The sequence below is a fragment of the Artibeus jamaicensis genome, unplaced genomic scaffold (assembly GCF_021234435.1).
Source record: "Artibeus jamaicensis isolate MK-2021 breed Jamaican fruit bat unplaced genomic scaffold, CSHL_Jam_final contig_2259, whole genome shotgun sequence".
Lineage (NCBI taxonomy): Eukaryota > Metazoa > Chordata > Mammalia > Chiroptera > Phyllostomidae > Artibeus > Artibeus jamaicensis.
This window is the reverse complement of record NW_026521468.1, coordinates 925,781-942,264: the sequence shown is the minus strand read 5'-3', so window position 1 is coordinate 942,264 and position 16,484 is coordinate 925,781. Positions and strand designations below refer to the sequence as shown.

The 16,484-nt window shown below is 51.7% G+C and overlaps 2 protein-coding genes across 11 annotated transcripts; one reads left to right on the top strand and one right to left on the bottom strand.

The window, feature by feature from the left end:
* Positions 1–201: 201 nt before the first annotated feature.
* KLHL10 (kelch like family member 10) lies at positions 202–6,371 on the bottom strand. The gene is made up of 5 exons (XM_037129773.2): positions 6,178–6,371; positions 2,994–3,483; positions 1,514–2,131; positions 792–941; positions 202–581 (listed from the first exon to the last, which is right to left on the bottom strand). The coding sequence occupies exons 1-5, from the start codon at positions 6,369–6,371 to the stop codon at positions 207–209; spliced, it is 1,827 nt and encodes a 608-aa protein (XP_036985668.1). The 3' UTR covers positions 202–206.
* An 837-nt stretch (positions 6,372–7,208) lies between these two features.
* NT5C3B (5'-nucleotidase, cytosolic IIIB) lies at positions 7,209–15,900 on the top strand. 10 transcript variants are annotated; one of them, XM_037129765.2, is made up of 9 exons: positions 7,209–7,268; positions 7,460–7,558; positions 8,143–8,212; positions 8,299–8,345; positions 10,587–10,672; positions 11,229–11,318; positions 13,295–13,457; positions 14,341–14,541; positions 15,259–15,523. In XM_037129765.2, the coding sequence occupies exons 1-9, from the start codon at positions 7,257–7,259 to the stop codon at positions 15,427–15,429; spliced, it is 939 nt and encodes a 312-aa protein (XP_036985660.2). In that variant the 5' UTR covers positions 7,209–7,256; the 3' UTR covers positions 15,430–15,523. The 10 variants fall into 10 exon arrangements, with proteins under 10 accessions (XP_036985660.2, XP_036985663.1, XP_053517311.1 ...); XM_037129768.2 differs by having other exon boundaries at positions 7,211–7,268; positions 15,392–15,900; XM_053661336.1 differs by lacking the exons at positions 7,209–7,268; positions 7,460–7,558 and adding exons at positions 7,371–7,459; positions 9,830–10,034.
* Positions 15,901–16,484: the final 584 nt, after the last annotated feature.

The following is a 16,484-nucleotide window of genomic DNA, read 5'->3' as shown; positions in this document are numbered from 1 at the left end:
GGTTTGTGCACTGTGTGATTTTTCCTTTTTCAGCGTGTACTTTGAATATCCTTTTCTTCCTTCCCTCTTACTCCCTCATTTGCTTAGTCCTTGACTCCCTTAAGTTGAACATTTTCCAGTACTCTTACAAGTTTAAACACTGAATTTATTTTTAAAAAAGAATTAATTCTTATTGCTTAGACTTTTTATTAGCTAAATGAAGAGACTCATACAGGCAGGGTACTCGTTGAAGCGGAGTACTTTACTTCGTCCCGCAGTGCCAGTCCTGTGAAATTGTCCCTTCTGGCCGCGTACTCCCCCACGTTGGCCAGCCCCGGGACCACGCAGCAGCTCAGGGCGCTGCGGTAGATGCTCATGTCGTGGGCGTCGTACCACTCGTCCGTCTTCTCGTCGTAGCACTCGACGTTGAAGGTGGTGGTGAAGCCGTTGAAGCCGCCCACCACGAACAAGAGGTCGTCCACCACCTCGATGCCGAAGTTGCTGCGAGGATTAAACATCGTGGGGATCGTGCGCCAGGTGTTAGCCACCGGGCTGTAGGCCTCTGCACTCCTGAGTCGGTTCGCTCCGTCGAAGCCGCCTACCTGTAGGCAGCAGCGAGACATGGCCAACTGTTAACCCTTGGTTCTGATCACCTGGGAGGCCCTTTCGGGGGCACTGGTGATTCCACGCCTCCTTCCATTGTCTTCCTCCGGGAGAAAACCTTTTCAAATGCTCACTCATAGTAGCGCAAACCTGTTAACTAACAGAGAAGCGCGAGGTAGTGTTCTTGCCAGGGCACGAGGCGCACTCACCGCATACACGTGCTCTCCGTAAGCGATCACGCCAATCCCACTCCTCCTGCTCCTCATGGGCGCTATGACGGTCCACTGGTTGCTCTCGGTGTTGTACACCTCTGCTGTGAACAGGCACTCGTTTCCGTTAAAGCCGCCACAGATGTAGACCTGTGTGACGGCAGTCCCAGGTGACCCCAGCTGCCACTTCTGGGCTCTGGGAGGGTGTGTACATGGTTGGGGGGGGGCATTTTGAGGCCCGTCTGTACACACTGAGTTTCTTTTGTTCATGTGTGCTGGATTGCTTTTTAGTTTTAGTTTTTATGGTCATACTCGGCGTTTATTACCGTGAAAGGATGCAAAGAAAAGCTCAGCCAGGGGAAGAGATTCACGGGGCAGAATGCAAAGATGTTGCAAACGAGGAGCTTCCAGTTAGCGCGTCCTCGTGGAGCTGGGAGCAGCAGGACTGAAGGCGGATCACGGGGGACCCTCATCCAGGGGGCCTCACCCGAGGCCTGGGTTCAGGTTTCCTAGAGGTGGCTGCCTGAGTGCCTGCCCTGATCACGCACTGCTTTTTAATAAGCAACGTAAGAAAAGATAGTAACAAAGGGCGACTCGGTCGCCTGATGAAGGAGTTAAACTGCAAGAGTGCTGGCTTGCTTCCTGTCCACCCCCAGAATCGAAGAGGAGCGCTCTCTCTGGGCCCCTTCGCTTTCACGCCCCGCCCCGGCCCCCAGGTTTACCTTCCCGTAGAGTGTTGTGGCGCTTGCGTCACTCCTCTGTTCGTGCATGGGGGCGATGAGGGTCCACTGGTTGGTCTCCGGCTCGTAACGCTCGGCCGTGTTGAGACGCACGTAGCCGTCAAAGCCTCCCATGGCGTAGATGAAGTTGCTGAGGACCGTCACACTGACGTAGCAGCGTCTGGAGTGCATCGGGGCCACCTGGTGCCAAGTTTTCTTAACCGGATCAAAACGCTTAACACTATTGAAATAGTCCACGCTATCAAACCCCCCAATGATGTACACGTAGCCTTTCAAGTAGGCGGCCCCGTGGTAGGCGCGGGGGCTCTCTTCCTCACACGTGACGTTCACCCATCTGTCTGCCCGAGCGTCATATGCCTCAATGGCATTGGTGGGGCTCCCACCACTCCAGCCCCCAATCGCAAACAGGATGGCGTAGGGCAGGCGGGGCCTGGTCAGTGGGTTGGTGAAGTCCGAGTTGGAGGGTCCATTCATGTTCAGGTCATACATGGCCTTGAGGGCGTTAATGATGACTGGCTTGCATTCCTCGCTGTCTTTGACATAGTCATTCATCTTAACATTGTTCATGAAGTACTCAGCATGCATTAGGGCCAGGCGGACCTGGGGAGGAAACGCAGCAAGTGATTTACAGTGAGGCCAGGGCGGCGGGAAAACCCACATCCTTAACCCCCCGTTTTACAGCCTGCCTTGCAACTGCAGTAGGGCCACTTTTTTTTTTTCTTCCCCAACTCAATTTAAAGATTTGTTTTTAAGAGGTGGTTTACACTTGGATGCTGAGAATGAGCTAGAAAACGATCAGCAAGATAGCCCATATGTTGGCCACTGCACGGTCCTCCTAGACCCAAAAAGCTGTAGTAAATTGTTCCGTGCATCAGTATTTGTCTCTGTATGTAAAACAGCGCAAAGTAGCACCAAATGACTATGAGTTCAGTTTCTCTCTTGGTTTTGGAAAAAGAAGACCCTTTAGAAAAAAAAAATTGTTTTGAAGGCCTTGTCCTCTCTTTCCCCCACTGCCAGAGAGAATTTTGACCAAAGAATATGGCTGGGATAAAAGGAACTAGCAATGCCAAGGACAAAGAATTGCACCTAGTTCCAAAAACTAGTAGGTGATGCCTTCTATGTAAGTCTATGTAGGCCCTTGCTGGTGTGGCTCAGTGGATGGGGCGCCGCCCTGCTAAATGAAAGGTTGCTGGTTCTATTCCCTGTTAGGGCATAGGCCTGCATTAAAGGCTGGGTGGTGCAGAGGGCAATCAATCGATGCTTCTTTCCCCCTCTTTCTCCCTCCCTTCCCCTCTCTCTAAAAATAATAAATTAATTTAAAAAAATAAATAAGTGTATGTAAATACAGCCCTGGAATCTGTCAAATCTGAATACGGTTCTTAGGACCATCTCCCCTGGATAAATGAATCAAAAGCGAGCAATTCAGCATCCCACACAGACACAAAAAAGAATTAAACTTAACCTTGGGGAGCAACGCTGAAATATGCTGCTTCCTATTTTGGGGGTCATGAGCAATCCATTTTAAAATGGCCTCAAAAACAGCATCTTCTTGTTTGACGTTTAGCTCGTCTTTCTCAATGATATCCTTCAGTTCGGTGACCGAGAGCTCTAAAAACTCTGCCGAGACCTTTACCATCTCCTCAAAGTTGTGCAGTATGAACATGTAGGCTTTCTGCCTGAGTTCCGGGCAGTAGTAGTAGTCTGTGAACTTGCAGATGCCGATACAGTTGTCCAGACACAGCTCTGACTTGAGGAACTCACAGCAACCCCTTACGATGCCCATGATGTTAAACTGGTCTGCGGCAGCCAGCAGCTTCTCCACATTGTCGGGTGTGATGGGGACCGACCTGGTGTACGCGTACTCGATAATCAGCTTCATCATGTCGGGGGAAATGCCTGGAATGTTGTACACCTTCTTCTCAGTGTTGTTCCAGCCACTCGTAAACAAAGCTCTGGGGAAAACCAAACAAACAAACGAGCAGTCACTGGACCATTTCTCTCCAGTTTGCCATCATTTATTTCCCCCATTTTATTTCTTGTTGAGGAGAGTTTGGACGTTTTCCCAAGAGCACATGGGAAACAAACCGGCCTGAGGAAGGAGAGGGGAGAGCAGACTGCGCTTTGCACAGTGGGCAGGAGAACTCGTCCAGGAACTGTGGTCACTCCCATCACCCTCATGATAACCAGAGCCCTTTCCGATTTTGCAGGCGGAGAAATTGGGATCCAGAGCTGTGAGTAAAACCCAGGTCTCTTCTGTCCCAGCCCAATGCCCATCAAACTCTACCTTGCTTAAGGAAATTAAACTTGAGCAATTTATGTTTAAAATTAGTAATCTCCCTGGCTGGCTTGGCTCAGTGGATTGAGTGCCAGCCTGCAAACCAAAGGGTCACCAGTTGGATTCCCGGTCAGGGCACATGCCTGGGTTGTGGGCCAGGTCCCCAGTGGGGGTTGGGGGGGTGCACAAGAGGCAACCACACACTGATGTTTCTCTCCTTTTTTTCTTCTCTCCATTCCCTTCTATCTTAAAATAAATAAAATCTCTTTTATTTCAAAAACAATATAAGTAATCTTCAATCACCACATGCCCATAACCTAATCTCTTCTGTTGCTACCTCCTTGGGCCAAGGCACCACCATCTCTTGCCTAGACCGGGAGTAACTTCCTAACTGGTTTGCTCTGGCAGCTCCAGACTTCAGCTGTATCCGAGCCACCAATGTTCCTCTTAAACTCAGCGGGGGTGTCGGCCCAGGATGGCTATGGATGCAGCCCAACACAAAGTCCTAAATTTACTTAAAAACTTTTTTTTTGGCTCATCAGTTTTCAGTAGTGTCTGTGTACTTAATGTGTGGTCCAAGACAACTCTTCTTCCAGCATGGCCCAGAGACGCCAAAAGGTTGGACACCCCTGCAAGTCAAAACCTTCCATTGACCTGGCTAGCATAGCTCAGTGGATGGAGCATGGGCTGCGAACCAAAGGGTCGCTGGTTCAATTCCCAGTCAGGGCACCTGCCTGGGTTGCAGGCCAGGTCCCCAGTGGGAGCCACTTGAGAGTCAACCTCACATTGATGTTTCTCTCCCTCTCTTCCTCCCTCCCCTCCCCTCTCTCTAAAAATCAATAAATAAAATATTTTAAAAAATAAAATAAAAAAACCTTCCATTGACTTCCCTGCTTCTGCAGAGTAAATACGAAGTCCTTACCAGGGTCTGCAGAAGCCCCATGACATGAGATCTCCACCAGTCACTCCTCTCCGAGGGTATTTCCTCCCGCCTGCCCCCCTCACTCTGTCCCTTCCTTGGATGCCCCAGAAATGCTTCCATCCTGGGTCCTTTCCCTGCCATTCCTTCTGCCTGGATTTCTGGATTTCTCACTCCATTCCCTTGAAGCCTTAGCTCACATGGAACTTCGTCAGCACAGTGATAATCCTATTTAGAATTGCCAGCCACTACTTTTTTTCCTTGGCCCTTACAATCTGGTATGTATCTTACTAGTTTAAAGCCCATTCTTCTCCCTACCAGAAGATAAGCTTCATGAGAACGGGAATGTGAGTCTCTAGTCATTGTTTTATTTCCAGTACCCACTAGGGTCCCTGTCACAAAGTAGACACTCAATAAATAATTACTGACTAAATAAGGGACTGCTATCACACTATGCAGCTGACTACTTTTCCAGGTGTTGAACAAGACAGAATTCCCTGCCCTAGTATATATTTTGCTCCCCTCTTCTAGGGGGGGTTGAAGAAAATATGGGCTTAGAGGTCAAAGTTTTCTCTAGAGCAGGGTCTGTAAATATAGCCACTGGGCCAGACTCCACCCACCTCTTTTTGTACTACCCATGACGTAAAAGTGGTTTTTTACATTTTTTAAACGGGGGGGGGAGGAGGAGAAGAGTGTTTCCCAGCACCTGGAAATTAGAATAAGTTCAGAATCGGTGTCCATAAATAATGTCCCTGGAACCCAGCCCTGCCCTTCCATTCAGTGTTAACTGGGGCTGCTTTCCTGCTCCAGAGGCGGAGCGGAGCAGTTGCACGAGAAAGAGACAGGTGGCCTGCAGAGCTAAAGCATGTGCCGTCCGGGCTTTCTGTACATTCTGCTGTAGACCCAGAAAGGAATTTTTAGCAACGGGCGGGACACCCCGTATCTGGATAGGAGTGGATTACTCAGACATTCGAAGCTCATGAGCAAAACAGCCCTTTTATTTCCTGGGTGACAATGGTTGGTGCCCGAACTCCCTTTTTTCCTGCATCCCCTTCCCATCCCCTCAGTCCTTGTTACCTGACCACCCTGTCTGAGCTTGTCTGTGCTGGAATAGGGGCAGAGGGGAGGCGGAAGTGGCTGCCATCTAGGTTCAAGCAGGAAACCCGGTATAGGTGCTTCACTCTCCCAAAGGTTGGTGTGAGTGAGAGTCAAAGCGGGGGAAAGCAGCTGGCCCACCAGTAGGTGGTCGAAATCCAGTTGAACCCCAGAGAGAGGTCTGGTGTTCAGTCAGAAGAGGGTCGGGCCTCTTGGGGTGACAAAGGCTACAGGGAACCCAGAGCTTTGATGGTGTCCCCAAACTTAAGATGGCCGGGCGGGAAACCTGAAATAAAGCAAGAAGTCTCCAGGTGCACCCAACCCCTGCTTTGGCCTGGTCTAGCTGCCCTGTTATACCTAAAGTAGGAACTGCAGCTACAGAGGATGTTCTTATGGGCGTTGAACTCAAAGCCATTGACCTTGATGACCACATCGCAGAGCTTGCCCTCCAGCCTGAGCTCGTTGAAGATCTCACAGGTCATCGCACTCATCTTCCTCTCCATGTGAGGTTGGTGGAACCGGGTGGAGGCCGCGCCGCTCTCCATCTCCATGGCACCCCGGGACCAGCTGAGACAGGCTGCACTCCCCAGGGGGTCAGGAGGGTTCTGGGGGGGCCCTTTAGCCAGCTGTCGCTCCTTGTCCCTACTACATTTTTCATGTAGGGTCTATCGGGCAGCCCAAGTTCCAGAATCCTGGGCCTGCGGTGAGATCACCCTCAGGATTGTGCTCTCAGGTTCTGGAACCCTCTCCTGTCCCTGTCCCCTTCCTCCTCCCCTCCCCCACCACACTGTTAGGCTGACAGTCACCCCACACCTCCATTGTACCCAGGGTGGGACTGGGACTACCCACATGCTACGAGTTTCTGTTAATTCTGATTCCTGTGGCCCAGCTCCATCCCTGCAGCATTGTCCATCCGCCCTCTTCAGCAGGTCCTCGCTTGGCTCCCCAACCCGGAGTTCAAGGAAAGCAAGAGGAGGCAGAAAGGAAAAATAAAACTTATTAGAATTTCATTCTTGCCCAGTGTGTCCAGGGCCTTCCTGCCCTCTGGACATGAGGTAGTCACTCATTTTCTCCTGATGAGGAGAGGGACCAGAAATACCTCCCGGATTTTTAACAATTCGCTTTATGGCTCCTTCACACCCCCTCCCACCCTGCGGCTTTTTTTACTTTTATTTCTTGTCGTGCAAACTATAAGCCCGGAAATGATCATGGGTGTTGTGGTTTTGGCTCTAGAAAGAGCAGCATCCAGTAACTCCAATTCCGTGGGACCGGCGCCCTCCTCAACACAGCCTGGCGCGCGACAGCCTCCCGGGCCCGCCGGTGTCGCGTCCCCAAGGGCCACCCCCCCCCTCAACCCGTTTGGCTCTGGCGAAGACGCCTGCGCAGTGAGGTCGCGGGGGCGGTACTTGTCCCGGTGCGGCTCGTGTGCGAGCGTCATGGTGGAGGAGGTGAGCCTGGAGGCACGGTCCAGCGTGGCCCGGGCCCCGACCCCCAGCGGGGTGCCGCGCCACCCTGGCCAGTAGGCCGGGGAGCCCCTGCGCCCCAGGCCGGGCCTCGCGGGGTTGCCCAGGCGAGTCCCGGGCTCCCCTTGGGCCCTGCGCGGTGCCGGGGTCAGCGGTTCTCTCGGGTCTCGGGACAGGTGAGCGCCCTGATGAAGGCCACGGTCCTGATGCGGCAGCCCGGGCGGGTGCAGGAGATCGTGAGCGCCCTCCGCAGGGGCGGAGGCGACCGCTTGCAGGTACCGCCGGGCGAGGGCCTGCAGGTCGGGGCGGCTGTGGAGGCGTCCTGCGCGTGTGCTTTCCCGCGTGGCTGCGGGCACCTGCAAGCCAGCAGCCTTCAGAAATGGACTGGAGGCTGAGGGCAATCCGTCGGTTCGCCCGTTTTGCCTTGGGGGAGAGCCCGTCTGCCCCAAACACCTACATTTCAAATGCCTCAGTAAGGTCATGCTGCTTCCTCTAATTAGACAGCCGGCACCCCACACCAGGCCCTGAGGCCTCATTTTCCACACTAGCCCGGGTCAGTGAGCTCCCCAAGAAGTTGCAGATGTGGAAAGAGGTGATTAGAGGAAGGACCCAGGGCATTGAAATGGGTGCTATCGAAAGAGCCAAAGGGGTCTTGATTCTTCAGCGTCTTCCACCCCAGCGGTGGCCCTCCTTGGGGTTGGCACTGTGTTAAGTAGGACTAACACAGCCCTGGGCAGCCCTCCCTAACTCCTCCAGGGCTCTGCCCGCAGTCTGAGCACTCCGAACCTTCTTCCCCAGGCCGACACAGGGCCCCGTGGGAAGGAGTCTGCCTGGGCATCATCTCTCTTTTGCATTCTAGGTCATCTCTGATTTTGACATGACCTTGAGCAGGTTTGCATGCGATGGAAAGCGATGTCCTTCTTCCTACAGTAAGTCACATACTAGCTTGCTTTGCTGAGCTTGCCAAGGGGACGGCTTGTAAGGGGCGAGTGAAAGGTGCTTTGTGTTTCTGCAGACATTCTGGATAACAGCAGGATCGTCAGCGAGGAGTGCCGGAAAGAGGCAAGTTACCCCCTTCTTTGCTCATATATTATTACTTCAAATGGCTCTTGGTTAGGACCAAAGATTACAGAGTAGAGAACTTGGAAGATTATTTAAAAAAATTTTTTTTGGCTTTCATTGAGCCTCTAGTCTTGATACAAGGAGACATCTTTTCCTGGTTGGCAAGACCAATAGTTACTAACTGCACTCCGGGCATTATGCTCACTGCTAGTTACAAAGTTTACAAGAAACTTCAGTGTTTGTTTTTTAACCCTCCCACCACTTTGAGAGACAAACAGAACCAGTATTGCCTCCATCTGACAACTGAGAAAACAGGTTGGGAGAGGTTGGGCCACTTACCTAAGGTCACGCAGCAAGATGCAGGGCTCGGCTTTCCCCTGGATCTGATTCTGTCCCAAACTCTTTCCACTACGCTATGCTCTTTGCTTGATAATATGTGTTAGTTTTCTGGGTTAGGCAACCAGCATCTAGAACAACTTCCGAATTAATGTCAGCCTCTTGTACGATAACTCTGTTCCCATAAGATGCATGCACATATTGTAAAGCGCTCCCTGTGGCCTTGGAGTTCATTCTACTTTGCTTCGCATGCTTCCCTTCAGAGGCCCCTTTGCCAGGGCAGAGCCCTGCTAGCTGGAGGTTCTCTGAGGGGCTCTTTCTGCTGAGTAGCTGCATCATTCAGTTCCGCCGTGTTATGAAATTCACTAAGTGACATATTAAATGGTCTGTTGGTGTGTCTTATTGGTGAGCCCCTCCGATACTCTGTCATGATTACGGTACTCGGTATTGAGATGGGCAGTGGCTTATAGATTGTTCTTACATTTCTTTTTTTTTTTTTTTTAAGATTTTATTTATCTGTAGAGGGGAAGGGAAGGAGAGAGGGAGAGAAACATCAATGTATGGTTGCCTTTTGTGCATCCCCTGCTGGGAAGTGGCCTGCAGGGAACCGGCCTGCAACCCATGTTCTTACATTTCTAAAGCCTGGCTTCCAGAAAGCCACTTCCAGCATAAGGCAGGTTCCGGCTCCACCACTGATAGCTTTTAGCAAGTCACTTCTTTCGGTTCCTAGCAGAAGTGATATATCAGCTTCCAGGAAGCTGCATCCACAGATAAAAATAGTAGGTGTGAGTGCCCTCTCCCAGGATAAGGAAGCCAGAGAAAAGTAAGGTTTTTTGTGGGGTTTTTTTTTTGGTGTTGATAGACTCCTGAAAAAACTACTAAAGCAAACTTTATATATAAAATCTTTTTCTTTTTAAAAAAAGTATGTTCTTCTGTTGAGTTCTATTATACTTTTAGAGGAATGTTCTTTCACTCCTCCCTCCCCAAATTAAACCCCGCACACACTGAGAATACATTTCAGGAGCTGTCTGCCCTGGTGAATGTGTGATCTTTGCATTAACCCTCTTTGGACCCATGGTCAGGGACAATATTTGATCTCATAATCCTCTGAGACCACGCACATATGAAAATTACAATTCTATACCCAGTCGATTCCCATGTTTATCGGGCACTGCCGCTGACTGGCCCTGCGTGAGACACGCTCCCTCTCCAGGAGGTCGGAGGCTCTGGTGTGTGGAAGGGAACCGAAGCCAGAGGAGGCACCTGTGTTCCCTCGGTGGCAGAGTGATGGAGGCGCCCACTGACGCGCTGTGTCCCAAACTACAGTCCTCTAGTTCCACTTTTGTGATTTTGGTGGGTTTTTTGGTTTTTGTGTCTTTTTTTTTGCCATATCTATGTATTACTTTCACTAAGTATCTTTTAAAAAATTGATCTGCTTTAAAAAATCTGAATGCGATTAACTTACAAAAGAAAGAAATAATCGTGAATGCATGAGTGTGATATGCTAGCTTTTTTCTAACGCACATTAAAACAAATCTACAACTAACAAAACAAAGTGTCCATGTATTCCCTGAAGCAAGCTCGCCCCCCCACCTGAGAGAGCGCACCGCCTTGTGGGAAACACAGCATTAAATCGGTTCGTAGTGGGTAAGCCTGATGAATGAGCTAGTCAGTAACAACAGGATCCAATCGCCCTCTTACCTGATAGCACAGCTCTTCTCGTGGTTGATCCTTCCACCGCTCTGCTGGGCAAGGGCCAAGGGGTGACTAGTGCTGCAGGTCCAGTCTCTCCCTGACACGAAGTCGCACCATCTAGGTGATTTTTTTTCTCACACTAAACTGTAGGACTTTGCTGGGGAAAGTGCAAGGACACTAATGGCTTTTCTCCTCCTTTGGTCGCCCCAGCTGAATGCACTCCTTCACCACTACTACCCGATTGAAATCGACCCACACCGGACCATCAAAGAGAAGTTACCTCACATGGTGGAATGGTAAGCGGTGGTGGTGCTGGTGGTGGAAGCTCCTGGCCCTTGCGGTGGGTGGCCTGGTCCAGAAGGGGGCGCACTTTTCCTGAGCTTCAGTGGGATCACGAGCTTCCTTACCTTCCTGGATGCTGAACGGAATGCCATCTGCCCACCTGCTGTGGCTCTGGCTGTGGCTGCTACTAGTGCGGGGGCCCACCCAGAATCCTCGGGCTGAGTTAGAAGCCCCTTTCTCCAGGGGAGTGAGTGCGTTGGGGAGATAACCTTTCTGTAGAAAGCAGTGTCACTGGACAGGGCCCCCGGCTCTGCAGAGTGGGGCCGTGGAGGGGGATTCAGTGACCTTTGACTTTAGCAGTTAGACGACCCACCTGTCGTCTCTCGGTTGTGTTGCCTTTTTTTTTCTTTTTGATGGACAACCAGGGTCCTCCAGGGAATGGCTCTGTGGAACAGGAGGAGGCCACCTCCATTGTCAATACTTCCAGAGGGGACTTGGCCCTGGAAAGGGAAAGGTCACTTTCATTTCTTCGAGGTTGAATTTGGGGTTTTGTGGGGTGTTTGTTTCTAGGTGGACCAAGGCGCACGATCTCCTGTGTCAGCAGAGGATTCAGAAGTGTCAGATCGCCCAGGTGGTGAGGGAGTCCAATGCGATGCTTCGGTAAGCTGCTCGCTGTGGGAAACGTTTGAAGCTGGTTTGCTCACACAAAGAGGCTGGGGAGGATCGGAGAGGAATTAGCTGCTGGGAGAGTTAGAGGGGACCTAGCACCATGAGCACCTGAAGTGGGCAAGGTCTTGCTTTTCCTCCCTGGATACAGCTGCAGGATTTTCTGCCCTTGGGTGCTTCCTCGGAAGCAGTCTGCCGGTAGTGGATGTGGTGTAAATGTGACCAGGGCTGCCTCTCCTAGAACAAACAGCACCTCGCTCATTTTTCCCAATGGTAAGAAGACTTTTAGCCTTGGCTGGTGTGGGTCAGTGGATTGACTGCTGGCCTGTGAAACAAAGGGTCGCTGGTTCAATTCCCAGTCAGGGCACATGCCTGGGTTGCGAGGCAGGTCCCCAGTAGGGGGTGCTTGAGAGACAACCAGACATTGATGTTTCTCTCTCCCTTTTTTCCTCCCTTCCCCTCTGCCTATAAACAAACAAACAAACAAATAATCTTATTTAAAAATTAAAAGAAAAGACTTTTGGGGTCACCATGGTGACTGGTGTTCTTTAGCCAGACGTGAGAGCTGGCTGGCCAGGACCCTCAGTCCTTGAGGGCCTTCACAGAGCAGCAGTCTCTGCTGGAGCGTCTGGACTGGAGAAGAGATGGGGACATGTGGGGGGAAGGTGTATGTCCCTAAGGATTGTGTGTCCTCACTGTGGGGACACGCTAGCTCATGAAGAGCTAAGAGAGCAGAGATGTGTGCGGACCCAGTAAGCGCCGGGCTGGGTAGGTTCCTCAGTGAGCCTGCCCCAGGATGGCCGCCTGGCTGCGTTCTGCAGCTGGCCTTGAACAAGGGAGTGTGAGTGTGTGCGCCCGCTCACACGTGGGTTTTTCGGTACATAGAAACATGGGCCTCTGAGTTTGACATCTGCACTCTCACCCAGCTGCAGACCGAAAACAGCATTTTCTCTCCTGTTTTTCCACAGCCAGATCACTCTCACATCCCGAAAACGGTGTTTCCGACCTGCAGTCAGGAGTCTGCAGACTCGGGGGGCCGACTGTATGCCTTGAGCTGTGCCATTGTATCTAAGGGGCTTGAGCAGCCGTGGATTTGGGTGTCCGTGGGGGTTTTGGAACCAGTCACCCTGGGGTTACCGAGAAACAACTATAGTTAAGTTTTGGGGAAGCCAAAAGTTGTATCTGGACTAGAGGCTGGGAAAACTGATTATTTAGTCACAGGAAATTTAGTGACATGGTCACCTGCAGTAATGTGTAAAATAGAAAATGTGCCTAATTAATTGGATGATTAAACTAAGGAAATTTCCGGGCCCCCCCCCAAAATATACATGGATTTTCAACTGCATTGGGGGTCAGTACCTCTTACCACTGTGTTATTCAACAGTCAACTGTAGAACAGAAACAAAAATGGTTAAGCCCATTCATATGAAGTTCAAGGACAGGCAAGGTTAATCAATGGTGATGTGAATTCAGAATAGAGGAGGATGGCATTGACTGGGAAGGGACATGAGGGGACATTGATCTGGTTGCTAATTACACGGGTATATGCATATGTCAATATTAATTGAGCTGAGCACTTAAGGTTTGTATACTTTAGCCCTGACTAGTGTGGCTCAGTGGGTTGGGTGTCGTCCCACAAACCGAAAGGTCACCAGTTTGATCCCCAGTCAGGGTATATGCCCAAGCTGCAGTTCCCGTCTGTGGTTGTGGGGTGTACGAGAGGCAACCTTGATCCATGTTTCTCTCTTGCGTCGATGTTTCTCTCCCTCTCTTCTTCTCTCGCCCTTCCCCTCTCTCTAAAAATAAATAAATAAAAATCTTAAAAAAGTTAGTCCACTTTAACCACGTGCTGTATTTTATACCTCAATTTACAGCGTCTTTAAAGAAACCCGAACGTGTATAACCCGCGTAGGAGATAAAGAACAGTAGCAGAGGCGATGCCATTTCAGAACCCGTCCCTCTCTTTCCAGAGAGGGCTACCAGACGTTCTTCAACACCCTCCACCAAAACGACATCCCCCTTTTCATCTTCTCTGCGGGCATCGGGGACGTGCTGGAGGAAATCATCCGCCAGATGAGAGTGCTGCACCCCAACATCCACATCGTGTCCAACTACATGGATTTCGACGAGGAGGTGAGTCCGGTCTCTTTCGGGCTGGACCCGGGCGAAGGGGCGGGAACTTCCTGCCAAAGTACTTCCCCCCAAACCTTAAGCCCCACCTGGGGAGGAGAGGGGGAGGAAGGCATGCTGGCTTCTTTGTCCCTGGGCAGCTATTTATTTATTCATGCCAGCTAAAGACAGTCACTTTGAGAGGACCAGCTCTTTGATGTTTGGCCAGCAGTCAGCTCTCTGCCGCAGGGACCTAGTCTAGGGCTCAACCAGGCCCCATGTCACTATCATGGGTCACATGCCGTTCTAGGTCCTCAAGGGCTTGGACTTGGACTTGTTTTTCTAGAGCCAGAGGTGGGCCGCTCTGACTCACCCACATTCTAACTACTTCCCCTTAACACCAGTGGCTGGAACATCCACGCCTGTGCACCGTGGTTAAGGACGTGGCCCGAAGCGGAGCTTAGCACACTTGTCGCCTGAACAGTGCTTGAGTCACAAGCTTTGCGCTTCCACCAGAGTCGGTGACCGACAGCAGTTGGTGGCTCCTGTTAGTTTACAAGTTTCAACCAGGGGTTGCAAACTTTCTGTAAAAGGCCAGATATCGTAGGCTCTATGGGCTATCTGACCTCTGGTGCAACTAACTGCTCAGCTCTGCCATGCAGAAAAGCAGCCACAGGCCAGATGTAAATAAACGGGCGGGGCAGTGCCAGTAACTCTTAACTTACAGAAATAGTTCAGGTCTGGCCCATGGGCTCCACTTTGCCGACCCCGAGTGTGGACTACAGTGAGGTGTCAGTGCTATCTACAGCTTTCAGGATTTCCTTTCCTCTGTAGCAGGGACGGCGGTAAACCAGCACTGGATGGGTCCCTGTAACCCTCCCATCTGTCTCTTTTCCTGATCATCCAGGGTTTCTTGCAGGGATTCAAGGGCCAGCTCATACACACATACAACAAGAACAGCTCCGTGTGCGAGAACTCCAGTTATTTCCAGCAGCTCCAGGGCAAAACCAACATCCTCCTGCTGGGAGACTCCATGGGGGACCTCACGATGGCCGATGGGGTTCCGGGTGTGGAGAACATTCTCAAGATTGGCTTCCTAAATGACAAGGTGAGCAGGGGGCCGGGGCTTCCTCCTCCAGTTCCCGTCAGCAAATGCTCACCAGACACCTGAGCCCCAGACCCGCACTGAGTGGTGGAGGTTCAGGGGCGAGACACTAGCCGTGTTCTTCAGGAGCGTGGTCCATATTCTCGCAGGGAAACGGGAGCTACCCAGTGGGTAACGAGTTGGGAGACAGGGCGATGCCAGTCATTTCATCAGAGCGCACAGGTGCCAAGTGCTCACCATATGTGAGCGACACCGACCCACTTAACCCTCACGACAGCCTTTTGAGGCAGTGACCGCTGTGCCATTTGACAGATGAGGAGACAGGCAAGGAGGTCAAGTAACTGGCCCAAGGCGACCTTGTTTAGGATGTGTCCGGGCTGATTACCAGCCCTCCTGAAACATACCTGCACAGCACAGTTGAGGTGGGAGACGCCAGTGTTTTAGGACATGGCTTTCTAATTTAGAGACCAAAAATATAAGAACAGAGCAGCGGCCGACAGCAGAAAACAGTGTGAAGTCAGGCTGGATGGCTGCCAGCCCTCACCCTCAGCCTGCACCTGCCTGAGCCCCCAGAATGTTCCACCTTTGTGAAAATTCAGTCCAGATACTTTAGAGCTAAGGTTTGGTTTTCACATGTTAATCCTGGTTACTGTCCTTTTGACCATGACCCCAGGGTTCATTGTGGCAGCCTGTGCCCATTGCCATCTGTGTTTCCAAAAGGCAGGCCCTGTGACCTTGATCTCCTCCAGGGGACTGTGGCTTGAATGCACCCCTCCCCCAGCCCCAGGTGCACAAGAAGCAGACACGGGCAGAGGGCAGACCCTGGGCTCTCAGTCTCCCCACCCCCTGGTAGGTGGAGGAGCGGCGGGAGCGCTACATGGATTCCTATGACATCGTGCTGGAGAAGGACGAGACGCTGGACGTGGTCAACGGGCTGCTGCAGCACATCCTGCACCAGGGGGACTGGCTGGAGACGCAGGGCTCCTGAGTGCGCAGGCGCAGGCTCCTGTCCCCAGCAGCTGTGACGGGGAGGGGCGCCCCCGCGCGGCTGTTCCTCCGCTGCAAGCCTGGTGTGTACGGAGGACAGTCCACAGCACCCACGAGCTGCGGGGGCCCTCACCCTCCCCTCCTCCTTTCCCTGACGCATTCTGTGTTCCCTCTGGGCTCTTCAAGGCCTGAGGGAGGCTCTGCCTGGTGGGAGGTAGCAAAAGTCATTCCCGTGAGTCGGACCTGCAGGGCGTTCACGTTCTGGGGACCACTTGGTCCAGGATTCTTTCTTTTCAGAAATGCTTACCATGGAAAGCTGTTCTTCAACAAATCGGATGTGCAAAGCAGGACAAAATAAAAAAAGTTAAAACAGGAGCTGTTCTGATTTGGGGTTTGGGGGCACAGAGCCTGGATCCTTTGGCCCTGGAGGTGCAGGAACACAATTTGAAAAGCACCAAACCAGCCCAGAAGGCCCCCTGAGCGTGGCCCCAGTATGTCTGTGGGGGTCGGGGTGAGCAGGGGGCTGAGGAGGGGTGTGTTTCTGACCCGGAATCATTTGGCTTTATTCTGATGCAGCCCTTGAACTTGAAATAAAGTTGGGATCAGCTGGGTCTGACCAACCCTGTCTGCAGAGCCCCTTCTTTAGAGGTCCCCAGAGGGATCATCTACTTGGGTGTCAACTTTCCCCGGTGCCCTCCGCTCCCATCCTTCTTCCTCTCATGGATCCAGGGCCACTGAAGTGGGTGGCTTGACAGGGGTTGGGACCAGGAACCTGTAGCAAAGCAAACTAGAAGTGTTGTTTTTTTTTAAGATTTTATTTATCTTCAGAAGGGAAGGGAAGGAGAGAGGGAGGGAAACATCAATGCATGGTTGCCTTTTGTGCATCCCCTGCTGGGAACCGGCCTGCAACCCAGGCATGTTCCCTGACTGGGAATCAAACCGCGATTGTGTGGTTCGCA

Coding starts and splice junctions, on each gene's coding strand:
- KLHL10 (XM_037129773.2), bottom strand. CDS start 6,371: ATGGAGATGGAGAGCGGCGCGGCCTCCACCCGGTTCCACCAACCTCAC. Junction 2,132..2,993: donor TTTCAGCGTTGCTCCCCAAG/GTTAAGTTTAAT, acceptor TTTCCTCCCCAG/GTCCGCCTGGCCCTAATGCA. Junction 942..1,513: donor CCACAACACTCTACGGGAAG/GTAAACCTGGGG, acceptor GCCGTCACACAG/GTCTACATCTGTGGCGGCTT.
- NT5C3B (XM_053661336.1), top strand. CDS start 8,186: ATGGAAAGCGATGTCCTTCTTCCTACA. Junction 13,458..14,340: donor ACATGGATTTCGACGAGGAG/GTGAGTCCGGTC, acceptor CTGATCATCCAG/GGTTTCTTGCAGGGATTCAA. Junction 14,542..15,258: donor TTGGCTTCCTAAATGACAAG/GTGAGCAGGGGG, acceptor TGTTTCCAAAAG/GCAGGCCCTGTGACCTTGAT.